The following is a 21,203-nucleotide window of genomic DNA, read 5'->3' on the forward strand; positions in this document are numbered from 1 at the left end:
GGAGATCAAGTTTAAAGGAAAGTCATGGTAGCTGAAAAGCCCTGAGGGGTTCCCTGGAGGGGACAGTGGTGGGACCGTCTGGATACTTCAGGCCCATCCCTTTGTCTTGATTAAATAGGGAGTGACATGGGCTGATTGTGGGACAGGAGCATTGGTTCCATGGCAGTCCTAGCAAGGGGTTTCCTTCTGTTCTACCCACTGCCTCCCAGAGTCCCTGCCTGCTCCCCAAATCAGAGAGGAACCCCCCAGAAGCATGGGCGGGGACTGGACAGACCTAGTTTGGCTGACCTCAGTGCTGGGTTTCTTGGGACCTTTCTTGTTCCTGCCTGTTAGAGGGCCTGGTGGCTTCTCCTCCCATTGGCTTCATCCCAGAGTGAGACCTCCTCCCCCTCTCAGGTACGGGGGTATCTGAGATTACCTTCCCCCTTGGCAGATCCCCCTGCTGGGCTTCTGTCTTCCGTGGGTCCCCAGCCATGGGGTAGTCACTTACCCTGGGCCGCCTCCTCCTCCTCCTCCTCCTCTTCCTACTCTCGCTCCCTGTCCCCCAGGCTGGGGAGCGAGGATGGGGAGAGGGCGGCTGCATTCAGTCTGCAAAGGCTGGGCCACGGCCTTGGCCCAGGCCCCACAGGACAGGAAGGGTGGTGGGGGTGTGGTGGGCATGGAGGAAAGCAATGGGGTGAGGCAGAGAAGAGATGAGGTGGGAAGTGACAGAGAAACAGAGCTCAAACCTGTGGGCCTGCCAGCCATGAGGAAGAGAGAAGAGGGTTAACATCAGTTAGTTCAGGGTGCAGCAGGGATGGAGCAGAGCAGGGCAGGGAGGATGGTGGGGACTCAGAGCTGACGGGGTGGGAGGAGGAAGGGAGGGGTGGAAACAGGGAGTGGGGAGGGGAAGAGGCACTGGGAAGGAAACCAGGGGAGCAAGTGGAAGCCCATTTGGAGTGGAGAGCTCAGGGGCTGAGGCTCTGGCAAGAAGAAAAGGTAGCAAAGTGGGCAAGGGAGGAGTGGACGGCTGAGGAGGAGGGGGCAGAGAAGACACTGGAAAGAAAAATAGAGAAGAGAGTCAGTTGGAGGAAGGGGGAGCAGGAAAGAGAAAAGCAGTAGGGGATTGAGCAGAGCCTCAAGTTGAGTAGGGACGTGGAGCAGCTCTCCATGGTCCTGACCAACCCACGCAGCCAGGAATTTTGCTAACCTGGGATGTAGCTGGTTCTATCTAACTTCTCCTAGTGCTCATGGTTTTTCCTTCTTCTGTTTCCCTTTGGGCCTCAAATGCAGATTGAGTTTATCATGTTCTTTGGCTTGCTGCACACTATGACCACCGGCACCTCTCTTGTTTTATGTGTGCGTCTACTCCCTTTCATTCCCATACTCCTCTCTCCTTCCCTTCTCCCCTCAGGCAGTCATTGTAATGTACTGAAGTATATTTTTTGTTAATAAAAGTATTTCTGAAAATCATGTATTATTTTGTATGTATTTTACATTTATGGAAATGGTGCTGTGGCATATATCTCATCCCATTTATTATCCTTTTCAGTAAATACTTATTATTAGGATCCATCTACATTGCTCTGTGTGTGTCTAATTTATTGCTTCTCACCGCTGGCACTGCTGGCTGGTACCCCCATGATGTGCACCCATGATATTTTACTCTTCAGTCTCCCAGAAATGGATACCTGCATGGCCCCAACTCCACCATCACCAATAACACTGCAGTGAGCATCCTCAGACAGTTTCATTAATGCCCTGAGACTTTCTCTGGAACATATACTGGGTAATGGTGGTACAAGTGTCCCTTATGCTGGATTGCTATCCAGACAGTGGAATCAGTCACAACTCCTACAGCAGTGCATGAGGGTTTCCATGTCCCCACACGGTCACCAATATCAACATTGTCCAGCATCCTAATGTCCACTAATCATGTGTGAAAAACTGATATCTTACTGCTGTTTTAGTGCTTTGTCACAACCATGTTGATTTTTCTATCATTCCTCTGGGCCTTCCAAGAAGTACACGTATCAGCTCCATGTCCCTTTCCTAACTCCTCAAAGGAGAAAAACACTGAACTTTTGGGAAAATGATAAAACCATCAGCATTACAATAAGCTACATACATTGTGAAAGATAAGCCATGGTTCTCTTGGTTTCGTGATAGTGTAAGAAAATCATTGATCGCATGCAACTTGCAGAGGATTTAAATGGCCAGCATACATATGAAGAAAGTGTTCAGCCACCTAGTTAGTAAAGAAATGCATATTAAACAAGGTATCACGGCTGGGTGCGGTGACTCACGCCTGTAATCCCAGCACTTGGGAGGCCGAGGCAGGTGGATCACCTGAGGTCAGGATGATCAAGACCAGCCTGGCCAACATGGTGAAACCATGTCTCTACCAAAAATACAAAAATTAGCTGGGTGTGGTGGCACATGTCTGTAATCTCAGCTACTCGGGAGGCTGAGGCAGGAGAATCACTTGAACCCAGGAGGCAGGGGTTGCAGTGAGCCGAGATTGCACCATTGCACTCCAGCCTAGGCGACAAGAGTGAAATTCCATCTCAAAAAAAAAGCCAAAACAAAAACGAAAAACAAAAGAACAAACAATGTATTACTTTCCTCTAAAATTGCCAACATGAAAATGTTATCATATTTAATGCTGGCATGATGTGGTGAGATAGGTGCTCTCATCCACTGGTAGGGCGAGGGAATCAGGAAGGCCAGAGGAGCTGCTCAAGGGAGGATGAGGAAGCAGAGAAAGAAAGCAAGGGGAGAGATGGAAAAGAGAAGGACGGTTCTGGTTTCCCTCCAGAGGAGGGGGAGAGAAGAGAGTAGCAAGGGAACAGCAAAGAAAGAGAAAGGAGAAAGAAGGGGGAAGCAGGGAGCGAGGAGACAGGACTGGGAGCTGGGAGGGAGGTGGGAGGGGTGCAGGCCCTTGTACCTGTGTTGATATTCACAGCAAAGGCGTCCTCCTGGTCGGGCACCAGGCGATCAGTGTCGTCCTTGGCCACAATGCCGACAATGTGGTACTCTAGCTTTGGGTTGAGGTCGCGGTCAATGGCCGTGATATTGGCAATGACAGTGCCTGGCTCAGCCGACTCCAGCACGCTCACTGTCTGGATGGGGTTGAGGAACTCGGGGCAGGAGTCATTGATGTCATCGATCAGAATGGTGACAATGGCTGTGCCCGAGAGAGGAACGGTGCCCCGGTCGGTGGCCACCACCGTTAGCCTGTAGGACTCCTGCTCCTCTCTGTCGATGGTGGCATTACCAACACGGATGACCCCGGTGACCGGATGAATGAGGAAGCGGTCCTGAGCCCCAGCTTCTATTCGGTAGACCAGCTCCCCATTGAGGCCACTGTCCTCATCTGTGGCTGTGACTTGAAGGACTGAGAATCCTGTTGGAGAGGGAAAAGGGAGTAGCTGCGCACAGTGGCCTCTTCCAGAAAGATCTACCAAGACACATTTGTTGGTGATCTTCTCTAGTCCCCTTCTCATGACAGCCTTGACAGCATTTTCTTTTATACCTTTTTCATACTTGCAATTTTATAGGAAAATGGCATGTTATTTTATTTTATATTCTTTGATTAAACAATATTTTATAATGTAATAATTAGTTGTATCTTCTGCAAATGGTCTGCTTTTGTCTTTTGCCCATTTTTCTGTCAATTATACAAGTTACATAATTATGACAACTTGAGACATATATATATATATATATATATATATTTTTTTTTTTTTTTTTTAAGATGGAGTCTTACACTGTCACCTAGGCTGGAGTGCAGTGGTGTGATCTCGGCTTACTGCAACCTCCGCCTCCCAGGTTCAAGTGATTCTTATGCAGCAGACTCCTGAATAGTTGGGATTACAGGCACCCACTACCATGCCTGGCTAATTTTTTGTATTTTTAGTAGAGAAAGGGTTTCTCCATGTTGGTCAGGCTGGTCTGGAACTCCAGACCTCAAGTGATCCACCTGCCTCAGCCTCCCAAATTGCTGGGATTACAGGCGTGAGCCACCTCGCCTGGACCAAGACAAATATACTATTCGGTTTGTTGTTTGCCTTTCAATATTGGCTATAATTATTTGATGTAACAAGGTTTAAATTAGCATGCATAGAAATTTAATATTTTTCCTCTTAAGTTCTTTTATTTTATGCTTAGAACCTTCTTACCCAGAAATGAGTTATTCACCTAAATTTTCTTCATTTATTGTTTAGTGTTTTCTACTTTTTAATATTTTCTTTTGGTTTTTATTTTGGTATCTGACATGGGGGAGAATCTACACTAAATATTACATTATTATTATATTAGATTACATACAGATTATAATAATTGGATGTAATTGATTAGATTAAATAGGTTTTTTGCACACTGAATAAGTAGCTTCCCCATTGGCTTCATTGCTTCCTTTATCACATCATATTTTATTCTTTAATTTACCAGTATCTGTTTCTGGGCTACTTTGTCCTGGAGTCTTGTGCCCATATTGCATGGCCTCAAATACTGTAGCTTTATAATATGTTATAAAATCTGGTAAGCCAAATCTGGCTTATTATACTTATGTTTTTCAAAATTTTCTTGTTCTTCCAGCAGTTATATTTGATTTTGATGAGAATCATGTTGATCCTATTTTGACTTTAAAATAGTCAGTCTTTCCATCTGGGAATTCAGATGGAGAATACTTAAGAATCTTGTAGGCCAGGCGTGGTGGCTCACACCTGTAATCCCAGCACTTTGGGAGGCCGAGGCAAGTGGATCACCTGAGGTCAGGAGTTTGTGACCAGCCTGGCCAACAGGGTGAAACCCCGTCTCTACTAAAAATACAAAAATTAGCTGGGTGTGGTGGTGGGCGCCTGTAATCCCAGCTACTCGGGAGGCTGAGGCAGGAGAATCACTTGAACCTGGGAGGCTGAGGTTGCAGTGAGCCGAGATTGTGCCATTGCACTCCAGCCCGGGCAACAAGAGCGAAACTCCGTCTTAAAAAAAAAAAAAAAAGAAAGAAAGAAAAGAAAAAGAAAGAAAGGAAAAAAGAATCTTGTTTTGCAGGCAAGATACAGAAGCTCAGAGGAGGGAAGCGGGGGCCCAGGTCTCCTGACTCCCTCTCCAGTGTGTTCTACACTCACCCTGCTGCCCATCTTTCTCCGCACTGGAGGGAAACTCCGTGTCCAACCTGAGGCTCCAGTCCCCTGTGACCACCAACCGGCCCCTGGTTGTGGGGTGCTGGGGCCTGTCCCCTGCTTACCAGGTGGGCAGTTCTCTAGCAGATGGACAGTGAGGGTGGCAGGGCTAAAGGTGGGCCGGTTGTCATTGTCATCCAGGATGGTGATGAGCAGGTGGGCCGTGCTGTTGAGCAGCCCGATGTCCTCAGCCAGCAGCAGCAGCTCCAGGATGGGTGGCGAGAATGCCTCCCGGTCAAGGATGACACCTGACCTCACGGTCACCACACCTGGCACCCGGTGCCACCAGCCAGGGAAACACACAGAAAAGGAGTGCGGTGGGAAGACAGGGCAAGAACCAACAGGGAGAGAGCAGAGAAAGACAGGGGCACCATGGGACAGAGATGAAAGAGGAGCAGAGGTAGTAACAAAATGACTTTCTTCCCCACAGGCTCAACCACCCGTGCTCAGGGAGGGCCCCATGCATTTCCTGTGGTTGTCCCCTCTGCAGGTGCCCTCTGCTGTCTTCAAGACTCTTGCCTGGGAAGAGTGACCCAGGGCACAGGGTTGACTGTCTCTGTTGACAGATGTGCTTTCCTGTCGGCACCTGTCACCAAAGCGGCCTCCTGTCCAGGACCAGATGGATGTGGCATGGTCTGGTTGGAGGACAGGAAAGTCGCTCTGGCTACTTCTGCTGGACTAGGGGCCTGAGCCTCTGGCCTGCGCATGGGGAGATGACGGGAGTGGGCTGGGGGGCTCCTGGCCCAGGCTGAGAGTTTGTGCACCAACAGAGGTCCTGTGTATCGTCTCCAAGCCTCTTCCCACGTCCCCCTGCCAGGCCACTGGGTGATATAACCCAGCTGCAAGATGGGGACTCTGGGCTGTGAAAAATGGGGTCTCCACGGACAGCCTGGGTCCAGCACTGAGAAGGGAGGCCCTCAATCCAGCAGTGTGGCCATCCCCACCCCAGAATCAGGCTGGGAGTGCTGGGTGGCACAGAGGCCTCACCGGTGCTGCTGTTGATGTCAAAGAGGCCACTCTGGGCACCCAGCAGCTGGTAGGTCACCACGGCGTAGATGTCTTGGTCTGCATCCAGGGCCAGAATGGGCCCATTGAGCACCGTGAGAGGGGTCCCTGGGCCAGAAGGAGAGGGGTCACCACAAGACCAACCCAGCCCCCTGCCCTCCCACCTCCCCTGCCCTGTCCCGGTGAGCCATGGCTGACGATGGATGAGAGGGGAGGGAGGTGAGGTGGACAGGGTGGGGAGGCCTTGGGGGCGGGCCTGCAGCAGCCTTGGCAGACTGAACGCAGATGCCTGGGGAGCGGCCTCAAAGCCCTGCTGGGGAGAAAACATGAGAGTGGTGAGCAAGGCCCCGGCTGCCCAGAGCCACATCTGCCTTCCCAGCAGCCTTTGAGGCTGGCCGCTCCTCGGGAGGGTCTGGGGCTCCCTGACATCCCCTCCCCATGTGTGGGTCTCGCCTGTCAACACATGTGTGCACACAATGCTCTGCCTTTGGGGGTCTGGCCATACATGACTAGAAAAATCCACACATGTGTGCATCAAGTTCTGTGTTCACGTGGCCACAGGCACTTGTCCAGGAGCATGCACAGGCCTGGGATTCCCTGGTTGTGCACTCGTGTGCCTCTGCAGGTGGGCATGTCTGCACACGAGCGCATCAGTGGGCACCCATGTGCCTATATGTGTCTGTGCACATGTGTAACCCCACGCACATGCCTTGGTATGGACACACACAGGCACATGTGTGAGCATACACACAGACAGGTTTAAGAATGAAATTCACCTAGGGGGGATGCCCAGCCAGAGATGAGGAACAGGGGCTGGGGAGACTGGAGGAGTACAGGTGCCACCTCAGGGGACATCACAGAGGAGATTCTGTCCCTCTGGAGGGAGGTGAGGCTGGTCAGTGCACGTGTGTGGGGAGAGGGCTACACTGGCCTACCCAGGACCCCCTGACCTCCCACTTCTAGTTATAGATGCTCCCCAGGACTTCCAGAAGGCCCTGGGATGCCCTGCACTCCTGAGGTGGAGGGAGCAGTGAGGGGTGGACCCACTCCCCTCCTGGGTAGTCCTCACACCTTACATGCCCTTCTTGAGGGATGGTGGGGCAGCTCTCAGACCACCCTGGGGAACAATGACCACGACTGTCTCTTCCAACCAGACCTGTGACTTCTTTGTGCTCATAGGAGGCCTGGGAGCCCCAGCCCATCATCTCCCAGAGCTGCGCCCATCCTTCCCCTCCCGCACCCACTGGGGTCTATGTTCAGCTATGCCGTTAGGCATAAGGGAGGTCCTCAGGCATCCCAGGCCCCAGTGGTGCCTGGCAACAGCAGGAGCTCCCGGGTGGGCCCAGCACCTACCAGCAGGAGAGTTTTCCATCACCTCTGCCTGGTAGGAGCTTTTAGTGAAGAGGGGGTGGTTGTCATTCTCATCAGAAAGGAAGATCAGAAGCAAATCATAATCCTGCAAGGGGCAGAATGGGGCACGTTGTAGGCCATGCTCAGCAAAGTGCCCCCACCTAGGTGGGAGGAGGGTTGGGAGGTTGGGGATTGGGGCACAGAGGTGGATGATCAGAAAAGCCCACACCAACATGAACTCACATTTTTCAAAAGAAGACATACAAGAGGGCAACAAACATGAAAAAATGTGGCCGGGTGCAGTGGCTCATGCCTGTAATCCCAGCACTTTGGGAGGCCAAGACGGGCAGATCACGAGGTCAGGAGATCGAGACCATCCTGGCTAACATGGTGAAACCCCGTCTCTACTAAAAGTACAAAAAATTAGCTGGGCGTGGTGGCACGCACCTGTAGTCCCAGCTACTTGGGAGGCTGAGGCAGGAGAATGGCATGAACCCAGGAGGCGGAGCTTGCAGCGAGCGGATATCGCGCCACTGCACTCCAGCCCGGATGACAGAGCAAGAAAAAATGCTCAGTGTCGCTAATTATCAGAGAAATGCAATAAGCCACAGTGAGATACCCTCTCACACCAGTCAGAATGGCTATTATTAAAAAGTCAGAAAACAACATGCTGGGCACGGTGGCTCACGCCTGTAATCTCAGCACTTTGGGAGTCTGAGGTGGGCAGATCACTTAAGGTCAGGAGTTCGAGACCAGCCTGGCCAGTATGGTGAAACCCTGTTTCTACTTAAAATACAAAAAAATTAGCTGGGCGTGATGGCTCACACCTGTAATTCCAGCTACTTGGGAAGTTGAGACAGGAGAATCGCTTGAACCCAGGAGGCAGAGGTTGCAGTGAGCCAAGATTGTGCCACTGCACTCCAGCCTGGGCGAGAGAGCAAGACACCATCTCAAGAAAAAAACAACAGACACTGGTGAGGATGCAGAGAAAAGGGAATGCTCATACACTGCTGGTGGGAATGTAAATTCCTTCAGCCACTGTGGCAAGCAATATGGAGATTTCTCAAAGAACTAAAGACAGAATTACCCTTCAATCCCACAATACCCCTCTACTGGGTACCTGCCCAAAGGGAAATACATCGTTATATCAAAAAGATACTTGCACTCACATGTTTATTGCCACACTATTCACAATAGCAAAGATATGGAATCAATGTAAGTGTCCATCCACAGAGGACTGACTAAAGAAAATGTGGTATATAGACCATGGAATACTACTCAACCGTAAGAAAGAGTGAAGTCGTGTCTTTTGCAGCAACATGGATGGAACTGAAGGCCATTATCCCAAGTGAAATGACTTAGAAATAGAAAGTCAAATATTGCATATTATAAGTGGGAGCTAAATAATGTGTAACCATGGATATACAGAATGGAATAAGAGTCACTGGAGACTCAGAAGGGTGGGAGGATGGGAAGCGGGTGAGGGTTGAAAAATTATTTATTAGGTACAATGTTCACTGTTCAGTGAGTGGCAGTGAGTTCACAGTTCAGTGAACATTGGACATAATAGGTAGTTTTGGGTACACCTGATGGGTACACTAAAAGCCCAGTCTTCACCACTGCACAATATGGACATGTTAAGAAACCTGTGCTTGTACTCCCTGAATCTAAAAAAAAAAAAAAAAAAAAATCTGAAAAGTGCCCACACCAGGGTTCAAAGACCTGGGTTGAAGACCCTATTCTGGGTGATCTTGGGTGCCTCATTTCCCCTGTCTGGGTCTCAGTTTTCTAGTCTGGCAAATAGGGATTTAACTCCTTCACGGAGGTGTGGCAAATGGGATTGAATCCTGTTCCATCTCACTTCAGGCGGGAAGATGAGTCCTGTTTCTCGACCTTCAAGGCCTTCCTGTTGCCCTGGTTGGAGTTCATTCAAACTCTGCCAGTGCCTCACTTCACACTTGCCAAACCTCAGAACCTCCAGTACCCCTGTGCACTGTCACCACCTCAGAGACAAGGGAACCAAGGTGCAGAGATGGGGAGTGCCCATTCAGAGCCAAGTAGTGAGTTAGCAGCAGAGTGGGGCTTAGCCCCTAAGCCCACCGAGTCCTGCTACTCTATGCTGCTTTTACCCAGGGCCCTCCTGAAGCCAGGCAAGGGAGAGGAAAAATGAGAGCAGAAAAGAGAAAAAGTGGGGGCAAAAATGAGGGAGTGGAAGCTGGGCGTGGTGGCTCACACCTGTAATCCCAGCACTTTGGGAGGCTGAGACAGATGGATTGCTTGAGGTCAGGAGTTTGAGACAAGCCTGGCCAACATGGTGAAATCCCATCTCTGCTAAAAATACAAAAATTAGCCGGGCAAGGTGGCGTGTGCATGTAATCCTAGCTACTCGTGAGGCTGAGGCACAAGAATCGCTTGAACCTGGGAGGTGGAGGTTGCAGTGAGCTGAGATTGCGATTGCACCACTGCACGCCAGCTTGGGTGACAGAGTGAGACTCTGTCTCAAAAAAAAAAAAAAAAAAAAAAAAAAAAAAGAGTAGGAAGCAGAAGAGCACCACATGGGAGGGGCATGTAGCTTATGAGTTTCTCCAGCCTGACGTCTCCTCTGGCTAGACCGATAGGGAAACTGAGGCCCAGAAAGAGTGGTGCTTTGGCTGAGCCACACAGCTAGTCAGGGGCAGAGCTGAGATGAACTGGGCTTGAAGGCTTCTGGCTAGGGATCTACCACAGATTTATGGGCTGGAAGGACAGAGCTGACCCCCAACCCAAAGGGACTGTTTGCTTTGCAACATCCACCTCCCTTTAGTCAAGAGCTCATTTCTTTGGCTTCTGAGGGGAGAGCCACCTGGAAAACGCAGCCCTTCTAGGACCTCAGAGCATGCCTGTGGGTGAATGCAGGCCCATGTGCCCCATGCACAAATGCAGTGTGTGTCCAGGTATCAGTGGTTTGGGGAGGAAACAATGATAGTTGATGTTCACTGAGTGTTTGTCACACTCCAGGCACTGTGCTGAGGCTTTCACATATATTGGCTCCTTCATCCTTTCTACAACTTTGGGGTAGGTGTGATCTTCATTTTGCAGAAGAGAAATGGAGGCCAAGAGGAGTTAACTAGCCAAAGCCACGCACCTACTGAAGGAGAGAACTGGGATTTGAAGCCAGCACGTGCTCACTCCAAAGCCTGTGCATGTAAGCCTGGCTATGCTGCCTGCAGGAGGGGTGATGTGTTCTCTCTCCATGCACCTCTAGCTCCCAGCCCACTCCCACCAGTGCCCTCCAGTCTCACCCTCCTGGCTATGCGTGGGTTCTCCGGGTTGTCCTTCACAGAAATGGTCAGCTTGTACTCTGGGATCCGCTCGCGGTCCAGGGGCCGGTTCACAGTGACGATCCCTGTCTGGGATGTGGAGGGTGGTGAGCTGCATGGAGACCTTTTCCCTGCTTTCTACTTTGGCCCACAGATGCCAACTGCTCTGCCTGGCCTCCCTAAATTGCCTAAGAGATTATCTAGAAGGCCAAAAATGTGGGTCGGCAGGGTCTCGCCGGGGCGAGAGTGACCCACTCATGCCCAGGCCTTGCTGCTTCTAAGAGATGGCCCTCTGAGGACCCCATGGTGTTGTTGGCCATCTACAGACACCTCAAGAGGCTAAGTGAGAACTTTGGTGCATCTTGATTAAACCAAATGGTCCCACAGGCTCTGGCCCCATCTCTGCACATGACAAGCTTCAGGGCTGGCTCTAGGTGGACTCCAGAGATGGTTCACTGGGGAATCCAAGATTCCATGCTTCCCACAGAGGTGTCCTCATCCCAGTGCAGGAATGGGAGCCCGGTGGAGCCCAGATGGTGGCAGCAGAAAAGCATCTAGGGCAGGGTCCTCTTTTTCACTGGAAACCCTGGGAAGCTCCCTGGGGTCAGTCTAGGCCCTACCGTGGCATTGATGAAGAAGGCCCGCTCGCGGTTGCCCGCAGTGATATTGAAGGTGAGGCGTGCATTGCAGCCACTGTCAGCGTCACTGGCCAGGACACGGGCGACAAAGCTGGAGACAGGGCTGTTCTCGCTGATGGTGATGTTCATGGGCAGGTTCAGCAGCACAGGGTCGTTGTCGTTGATGTCCAGCACCCGGATCCCCACCAGCATCTGGGCCAGTCAGAGAAGGAGGAGGGAGGGGAGGAAGAGCGACGGATGTTGCGCATGGCAACCGAGGAGGAGGTTCGCCAAGGGCGGCATGGAGGGAGGGAGGGTGCAGTTGGTCATGGAGAAGAAAGAGAAATGGGGAGGGGAAGAAAGAAGAAAAAGAACATTAAAAAGGCAAGAAGATGAAAAGAGGATGATGAGGGAAGCAGGAAAGGCAGAGGCAGAGGCAGAGGAGGGGCAGTGATGGAGAAGGGAGTGATGGGGCAGGGGTTGGGTGCAGAGGGGCGCTGAAAGGCAGCCTCCCCAAAGAGTTGCTGGATGTGGCGAGAGGTCTATTAAGGGCCCCAGGGGCAGGCCTGGCCTGGCTCCAGGGCAGCCTGTGGCCTCTCTTGGCACAAGGGTAACAATATTTACAAGAATCTCTGTGGCAAGTACAGGGGCAGCGAGGTGAAGCCAGCGGGTGGAGTCCCCAGACTCACTGTGGAGCTGAGTGGGGGCATCCCCCGGTCACGGGCACAGATGGTCAGGTTGTAGAAGGCGATGGTCTCCCGGTCCAGCTCCACGTCCTTCCGGACCCTTAGCACCCCCTCCACAGGAGAGATCACAAACTCCCCTGGGTGTCACCCAGGAGAGGCCCAAGTTAGTCGGGCATTGGCAGGAACTGCGGAGACCCCAGGACTCCTTCTGCTTCCTCTAGCAAGCCTCACTCGTCACAGGTGGGGGACAGCTGGGGCCTGGGTCCTCCAGTGACCCCAGCTTCAGATCCTCATGGGAACTGCAAGGGCTGGGATGTGCAGGTGGGTGGTAGCAGATCACCACCAGGGGTGCAGGCGGACACTGGCCACTCATGCCCTCATGTGCCAGACCAAGCAGCCTCCTTCCCTGGGCCACAGGCAGGCCAGAGACTGACCTGGGTAAGATGGCTATGTTGAAAAAGTGGGGGTCTCTTGCTACACTAGCACCCACTGTCTAAGCACTCTTGATCAATGAAGGCATCAGGCGCTTCGCAATGTACGATCCATCCCACATGCCATGGCTTGTAAAAAAGGATATTGGGAAGGTCAGAGCTGACCACAAAGCAATGCTTTGCTAATGGTGAATGCGCAGGCACCGGGCAGGCAGAAGGGGACGGATGAGGGGCAGGGAAGCCCCTAATGCCCTCTGTTTAGTCCCCATATTGAGCTATAGTTGGAAAGCAGAGTGGGTTCCCTACACCTGTGGTGACCCTGATTTCCTTTCCTTGACGTTTCTGAAGAGCCCCGCTGGCCCTGTGGCCCCAGAATCCTTTTCTTGGCTGGGCTGCAGGGCCCGATGTCTGACAGTCCAGAGCAAGAACCTCAGATTCTCAGATGCTGACCTGGAAGGCAGCCCAGAGACCGTCCAGTCCCTTGTGTCCTTTGGAGAATGAACTGGGAGCCCAGGGGAGGGTTACCACTTGTCTGCACTCCTGCAGCAAGTGAATGACAGACCAGGATTCAAACCCAGCACTCTGGGTCTTAACCCACTGCCTCGCACAGGACTTGTGTTCTTTCCAGACAGCACCACTCAGAGCTGACCGGGGCAGGGTGAGAACACGGAGGGTGGAGAGAAGAGACAGGGGGAAGGAAACCAGTGAGCAAGCGTGAGCCCAGCTGCAGAGGCAAGAATGGTGGGGGCTGTGGCTCTGGCAGGAAGAAAGTTGAGGGGACGTGAGCTAGGGAGCTGGGAGAGCCTTCAGAAAAGAGGCCACCTCTCTGCATTTCCCCAGGAAATGGAATGGAGAGAAGGTTAGTTACCTCCTTCACTTTCCCTTTGAATACTTAGGGGAAAGGGCCCAGAGTGGGGCACTGACTTGCTCTGGGACAGACAGCAGGAAGCACGCAGCTCACAGGGCATGGCAAGGACAGGGGCCCAGGCGCCCCCACAGTTTTCTCTGCCTGTCTCTTCACATCCTACCTCACAATTCCCTGTCCCCAGCTCCTAACACTCTGATGTACAAAAACAACCCCTATCAGTCCCACCTGCACCTGGGATTTCCCACCAGCCCTTCCGCTCCCAGGCTCTTCCCGTCCCATGGGCTTCACCGTGCCTGGGGGGTGGAAGCTGCTTAAAGCAGGATTTCCTGAGCCTGACACCCCAAGGTCTCCAAAGAACTGGGGATTCCCTTTCTAGGTGTTTCCCAGCCCTGTCTCAAGCCCTGGCCATATGCAGGCAGAGCGCCTCTTGCTCTCCTTCCAAAGCCAGGAGGAGGCACCAGCACCACTCCCTTGAAGGCTCAGGGAGGCAGGCCCGAGGGGCTGGGGGCTGGGCCAGCCTAGTTCTCCTGTGCAAATTCTCCTCCTTGGCAGCTTGCTCTGGGGCCAGACTTCCCCATCCCTCCACAACTCCTGGAGACAGGAGGTTAAAAGCCTAGGCTTCCGATCCAATCATATCTAGGTCTGCATCTGGACTTCATGCCTGTGTGCCCTTGGGCATGTTAAGGAGCCTCGCCTTGATGTTCTCATCTGAAAAATGGGCTAATAGAGAGATGCCACCGTGGGGTTGTGCTGGTACTGGACAAAGCCTGGCCCACCTTGTGTGTGCTGATCCCGAAAGGGAGCCCAGGCAGGCCTCTGAAGGAACAGGGAGCTTTCAGGGAGGGTGAGGATGTAGGAAACGGATCCAAGGAATGGGCGTGACCAGAAAGGGCAGCTGAAAAGGCAGGCCCTGGCGGGAGAGGCTCAAGTGCATGTGGCCTGTCTCTCAGCTCTTCTTTGAGCACACAGCTCCTCCTAAGGGCTCAGTGGGGCTGGTAAGTGCTCAGAAATCTGGCATCTGTCTCCCTATAGAAAGCAGCCTTCCAGCCTCAGGCTGCAGTGTTGGGAAGGTGACCTTTAGGCTGGGGTCCCAGACACGTCCCTCCATGCAGTGGTGCACTGTGAAAGCAGCTCTCTCCAGACAGCGGTGCTGACTGTAGCATCTGTCAACCCTTCAGTGACCAACACGAACCCCGAGGTGGGAGGAGATGTGGGAAATGGATGTTGTGACCCATGTCAGCAGCACCATTAGGCCTTCCTCACCTCTCTGGGCCTTCGTTGATCATTTCTGAGATGCGGGTGGCGCTCAGAGACCCCAAAGTTATCTTTGGGCTCTAAATGTCTACTCTTCCTTCCTTGGGGGAGGAAGCCTCCCACCCAGGTCAGACTTAGGAAACCCCTAGGCGTCTCTCATTCCTTTGGGAGCCTGCCTGTTAGTCTGCCGGGACTCCCTGACAAGTCCCCAAATTCTTAAGGCTCATCCCAATCACGTGTGGATTGAACCCAGGAAGTTTTGCTTGTGGCTTAAAGGCCATGGCATGGAGGTCTGCATTGTGCTGGAGCACAGGTGTGTGCTCTGTGCCTTGAGGCTGGGGTGCAGAGCGGGCCCCTCATGGGGAGGGGCTTCAGCTGCTCGCCCAGCACCTGCCTCTCCACCAGGTGCCGGCATCCTCCTGTGCTCCAGGGACTCCCATAAAATTACAAAATCTCTGTGTTTGTGAAAACAGCAGAAGAGAAAGGCCCTTGCTCTGCTGGTTTCCAAAGAGGAAGGCCTAGTGCTTGGCCAGAGAGGAGACTTTGGGATTCGAAAGGGTAGCATGTCTGAACAGAGTGACCCCTCATAAGCTCTGGGCAGCAGGGGCTCTCATTCTGTCACTTGGGCCCTCCATAAATAGGTTGTTGTTTTTTCCTCCAGCCTCTTAATTGCAAGCGAGCCTTGGGTTCACTGTTGAATCTTTGCACCGCTCTGTTTCCTGGATTTAAATACCTCTATGCTGACAACTCCCAAATACCCGTCTCCAGCCCAGACCTCTCTCCTGAACTCTTGGCTTGTATACGCAACCCCTACCTGACATCTCGAACCGACCCTCCTTTCCCTCCACAACCTCCTGCTGCAGCCCTCCATCTGTCAATGGCAACGCCATCATCTTTTGGGTTGCTCACGCCAAAACCTTGACTTTCTCTCACATCCCACAGCCAATCAGTTAGCACATCCTACTGGCTCCACCTCTGAATTACACCAGAGGTGGCCACCTCGTTCCCTTTGGTGGTGATGCCACCACCCTGTCCCGGCTACCTCATTCTAGCCTGAGTGATTGCAGCAGGCTCCCACCTGACTTCCCTGCTCCTGTTCCTTCACCCCTACAGTCTGTTCTGAGCACAGGAACCAGAGTGGTCCTGCTGAAACCTAAGGCAAATAATGTCTCTCCTCTGCTTAAAGCCCTCTTAGGGTTCCCACCTCAGAGCAAAAGCCACACCCTCATGATGCCCCTCAAGGCCCAACAACATCTGGCCCCATTACTTCTCTGGTCTCATTTCTTCCTATGCTTCCCTTTGCTCAACTTTCCCCCAGCTGCAGGCCTTTTTGCTTCTCTGTGAACATCCCAGGCATGCTCCAACCTCAGGGCCTTTCCACTTGCTGTTTCCTCTGCCTGGAATGCTCTTCCCCAGATGTCACTTGACTCACCTTTGCCCTCCTTCAGGTGTTTGCCAACCTACAATTGCTGCCTTCACCCTGGCATTCCCCAACCTCCGGCTTGGTTTTATTTTTCTCCATAGCCCTTAGCACCTCCCGGTATACTAAGTCATCTACTTAGTCAGTTGGTTCATTGCCCGTGTCCTCCAACTGGAATGTATGTTCTATGGGGCAGGGATTTGCATCTGTTTGGTATCCCCAGCTCTTGGAACATGGCTGGCACACTGGAGGTACTCAAGAAATATTTCCTGCATGATCAATTAAAAAATCAGGATGTTTCACAAAGATTTGGATTTCTGCTTTTCTTTTCAAAATGGGCCCAGGTACTCCCAGGCTGGGATCTGGACACAGCTACTACTGGCAGGAGCTGAGTTGTGGCTGCGCAGTCCCCACTGCTCCTGATTCTTTCCTACACCATCTCCCACGAAGGCTCCTTGCCTGACCCTAGCTGGCGCCTTTGGGTCTGGGATTCCCACTCTATAGTAATGAGTGAAAATGGACTTGAGAAGTTGCCCTCAAGGCCAAGGCAAACTCTGCTCTTCATCCAAGGAGAGGGCTGTGAATGGGTGACTATGAGATGTGCAGAGCAAGCCAGGCGCTCCCTTGGTGTGTGGGTTTGTGGTCCTGAGGGCGGGGGCTGTGTTCTGCACGCACTGTAAGGATGTGCTTCCCTCATCTGCCCTGAGGCCCTTCCTCTGGGTATGCAACAGGGCATTTTTAAATCATGTTCTTAAAGGAGTCTGTGTCCCTCCAAGGCCACCAGCCCTTGTTCCCAGATTATAGGGTGTTCTCGCCACATCTCTGGGAATAAGAGGTGGGAGAAGATTATTTCCATCATTGTCATAGATGGGGAAACTGAGGCCCAGAGAGGACAAAATCACACAATGGTGAGGCCAAATGTCTTGAGACCTCCCTTCTTATCCTCCCAAGCGGGTGTGCAGGTGAGACCCTGTGGGTGGCATGCCCCAAGCCCCACTCACCCAGAGGGTCTCCGTCCATGATGCTGTACTCCACCTGCCCGTTGGGTCCTGAGTCTCGGTCATGGGCCAGGAAGGTCCACACTCTGGGCCCCGGCTGGCCCTCAGTGACTTCAAATGGTCCCTCATAGTCCCGGGGGAAGGTAGGCACATTGTCGTTGATGTCATTCACATTCACAAGCACCTGAGATGGTGGAAAAGCTTAGCCAAGGCCTCACCCCAGCCAGCTTTGTGCTGGGCCCACCACTCGCTGGGCCTCAGTTCCTTCCTCTGTGAAATGGACCTGATAATTCTGCCTCATGAGGCCCATGCAGGAATCATATGGGATGTCGGATATGGGTGGGGCTTTTAAGCTATGCATGTGGATGAGTTATCATTATTGCCAAAGACTTTTATGGGCACAATCATCATATTAATAAAAATGCTATTGGCCAGACACAGTGGTTCACACTTGTAATCTCAGCACTTTGGGAGGCTGAGGCAGAGCCAGCCTGGGCAATATAGCAAGACCCCACCTCTACAAAAAATAAAAGAGTAATACATTAGCTGGGCATGGTGGTGCATGCCTGTAGTCCCAGCTACTTGGGAGGCTGAGGTGGGAGGATTGCTCTTGAGTCCAGGAGGTCGAGTCTGCAGTGAGCTGTGACCAAGCCACTACACTCCAGCCTGGATGATAGAGTGAAAACTTGTCTCAAAAAAATAATAATAGTACTGCCATAAACTTCTATTTGTTGCTGCACTGTGGTTGTCTTACGTGGTTTCATTTGCTCCTCTCACTCCTTAAAACATAGTTTGTATTGTCCTCCTTTCACAGATGAGGAAATGGAAGCAGGGAGGTTAAGCAACTTGCTCAGGGTCACACAGCTAGAAAGTGGAAGAGCAAGGACTTGAAACCCAGAGTTCATGGTTTTCCCATGAAGGAGAGGAGGGCAGGTATTGTCACTTGTCTGACAGATGTAGCCACACAGGGAAGTTCAGTGACCTCGTTAAAGTCACACAGCAAGTTTGAGTGAGTTGCTGAGATTAGGACAGGGGTCTTGCATTTAGGCATTTCCCTTGGACAATCTTCCCCTAACCCCTTCCCGCATCGGAGTTTTCTGGGTCCCATCCTTCCCCAACCTCCAAGCCCAAGTTGGGGCTGTGTCCCATGCACCCACCGTGGTGGTAGAGGTGAGGCGGTGGGATAAGATGGGGCACTGGTCTGTGGCAGTGACGATCAGGGTGTAGCGGCCGTGGCTGATCTCGTAGTCCAGCTCTTTGGCAGCAGTGATGACACCCTGGGGGACACATGGAAGGGACAAGGATGGATCTAGGGGTGGTAGGTCTGCAGCACCCTCTGACCAATTTGGGAAGTAGGCCCTGACATTGGAGCTGTGATGGGGAACCACTGCTACCCCCTAGCCCAGGCTCCACTACACCAAACTTTTCATCCTCCCGCACTGAGTGCCCCCACAGTTTCCCCTAGACTGCGTCTTTGCTCCATCCCCCTCCAGTGTCACTGAACTCCTTGCCAATCCCTGGATAGGTTTCGCCCCTTGTCTTGATCCTGCCATCAGCTGCTGACCATGTGTCTGTCGATGTGGAAGGTGTTGATGATGTTGCCTGCGACGATAGCATAGGTGACTGTGCCGTTGGGACCCTCATCCAGGTCCAGTGCCTGGATGGTGATGAGGCTGGTGTTGAGCGTGTCTGGGCCCTCATCCAGCAGCACCTCATAGTGGGGCTGCTGGAACATGGGCGCGTTATCATTCTCATCCACAATGGTCACGTACACGTGCGTGGTGGCCTGTGGAAAAGAGTGGGTCATGTCCTTGGTCAGGTGGCCAGAGGGACCGAGGTGGATCCAGATGGCTGTTCTCCTGGGCTGAACTCACTCCATGTGACTCAAACAGAAAGGGCAAGGAGAAGAAAGCAGGGGGTAGGTCACAGGCTGGTAGAGAGAGAAAGCTCAAAAACTCCACCAAAAGCCAAGTAAGGTAACTGCTCTGTCCAAGATGGCACTGGCACCACCACTCCTATGTCTGCCACCCCAGCAGACATCACTAATCAATCACAGAACTGCTGAGGCCAGATGCAAACTTGGGATCCTTGTTAGCACAGTGGTCTAGTGATTAAGACTGGCATATGGGATGAACCCTGGTAGTCACCCCAGCTCAGAGCTTTACCAGGGCCTGTGTCTTATTGAGCCTATGTGTCCTGCCAGACTACAAGAGGCAAGAATGTGAGGCACTCGGCCCAATGCCATATTTAACTTTCATCTATTGTTCATGTAAATGAAAGAAATACATATTTTCAGCATTTTCAGAAGGAGGACATTGGGTTTGTGGCAATTTCGTGGGCAGAACTTGTTGACCTGTGAAAAATAAGACTCACAGAACATAACTTCATTCCAAGAACAGCTTCTACAACATACTCTCCTGTGATCGGCCATCTCTGCCAATGCTTGAGTCAATTGGACCACAGGTAATATTCAGCTAATCAGAACTCGGCAATCAGCACTCAAGAATCAACTAGAAATGGTTCTTACTCCCGCTTCCTGCCTTTCTCCACCTGGGAAGATGTACCCTGTGGACTAACTGCCTTACCCTGGCTCCCTTGCTATCCAGCTTCCTGCTGGGCATGGCCAAGGGGAGGCCCTGGCTGAAGATGAAAGCAGTGGGGAGAAAGAGGCGGGGGTGTTTCTTCCACACTCCCTCCATTCCTCACTGCGGTTCTGCCCATGGCTGTGTTTCTCCTGCTTGGGGACAGGGGTCCCCCTTTCATAGCACCAGCTTTCACTGGGCTCCAGAACATCACTTCCTCTTCTTTCCCTTTGGACATGTGAGTGGTAGTGGCTTCCTGTGGTTGGTGCTAGTCTCTGGGTGCTTTACCAGCCTTCCTAAACAGTCCCTGTATTAGACTCTCTTCAGTTGAACCCTTTCTGAGTGTGCCATCTGTTTCCTGCCAGGACCCTAACTAATACAAATCATAATGAGTGACTAATATAAAATAATAAGGTGTTAATCACTGCAAAGGTGTCTGGGTAGACAGAACGTGACTAGGCCATTGCCAGGCCAGAGAACAGAAAGCAGGTGGTACAGACAACTCAATGTAGGCAATTTGCATATGGTTTTTTCCTTGGGACTGGCTGGCTCTGGAGCTACCAATGGAAGGATGGACAGATGGGCAGGGGATCTGGACCCAAGAAGGCTGTCACTGCCCCTGAGGAGGCAATGATTCCTCTGATATGCAGCTCTGGATCTTGGGGGTGGAGGGCATTGGGTGTTTGCTGAAATGGTTTCCAAAGCAGGTAGGGTTGGCAGCCTTGAAAAGGAGCTGCGTGGCCTTGGGCACGTCACATCCCCTCTCTGGACCTTTTCTGTCTGTTTAATAAAGGACCTGGCTTGATTTCTAAAGTTGTTTCTAGCTCAGGGAGTTTGGGAGGTGAGTTTGGGAATGTGGGAAATGTCAGCAACCCCTCCCCAACAGGGAGGCTGGAATTCAGCCCCTTTCCTGCAATGTGGTGCTCTTGTATTCTTGCCGGCAAGTAAGGGGACTCAGGAGGGCTCAAGGCTGGGCCCCTCACCAGTAGAGTACTCACAGCTGCCTCCAGGCCCTGCAGAGCCACAAGATGGACATGGTGGCTTTCCTTGACAGTCATCTTTATTCGAATATTTGGGGCCTTCACCACTATTTTTAATGAAAACAAGCACAAACACATGATGGAGTGTGCAGGCTGCAGGGGCTGGGAGTGGAGAGTTTGAACAGAGTTGGGCCTTGGAGCCCCTCCTGCTCTGAGACCAGGTCTGGGCTTGGGGAGGGAAGGTGGGTTTGACTTCCTCTGGTCTCTGGAGGGAGGAGAAAGTCAGTGCTCCAAAGGCCCTCTCAGCTGAGCCCTTCCTGTCCTGCCCTGGTGTTGAGGAAACAGTGCTTGAGGTTTCTGGACCATGGTCCTTGGGCAATGCCTGTGTCTCACCCTGATGCAACCCCAGGAGGCTCAGTGGTGGGCAGTGTGGTAGGGAGAAAGGAAGTGAAAAGGGGGGAGGGAACTGGGCCCAGCTCAGAGGCTCTAGCCCCCTGGGGAAGGGGTTGGCAGGGCAATTGCTCCCCTTTCTCTAATTCCAGGCCCTC

At 52.3% G+C, this 21,203-nt stretch overlaps 1 protein-coding gene across 2 annotated transcripts in view; it reads right to left on the minus strand.

The window, feature by feature from the left end:
• Positions 1–21,203, minus strand: part of CDH23 (cadherin related 23) — a 419,032-nt gene that overhangs the window by 19,272 nt on the left and 378,557 nt on the right. For both annotated transcript variants that reach the window (XM_063709996.1, XM_031015737.3), the window contains 10 exons: positions 18,658–18,879; positions 18,251–18,370; positions 17,097–17,277; positions 12,126–12,259; positions 11,440–11,649; positions 10,802–10,909; positions 7,524–7,626; positions 6,153–6,278; positions 5,231–5,434; positions 2,927–3,385 (listed from right to left, as the gene is read on the minus strand). In XM_063709996.1, coding sequence (XP_063566066.1) covers positions 2,927–3,385; positions 5,231–5,434; positions 6,153–6,278; positions 7,524–7,626; positions 10,802–10,909; positions 11,440–11,649; positions 12,126–12,259; positions 17,097–17,277; positions 18,251–18,370; positions 18,658–18,879 — 1,867 coding nt within the window. The remainder of the gene's footprint in view (positions 1–2,926; positions 3,386–5,230; positions 5,435–6,152; positions 6,279–7,523; positions 7,627–10,801; positions 10,910–11,439; positions 11,650–12,125; positions 12,260–17,096; positions 17,278–18,250; positions 18,371–18,657; positions 18,880–21,203) is intronic.

Source organism: Gorilla gorilla, chromosome 8 (genome assembly GCF_029281585.2).
Source record: "Gorilla gorilla gorilla isolate KB3781 chromosome 8, NHGRI_mGorGor1-v2.1_pri, whole genome shotgun sequence".
NCBI lineage: Eukaryota > Metazoa > Chordata > Mammalia > Primates > Hominidae > Gorilla > Gorilla gorilla.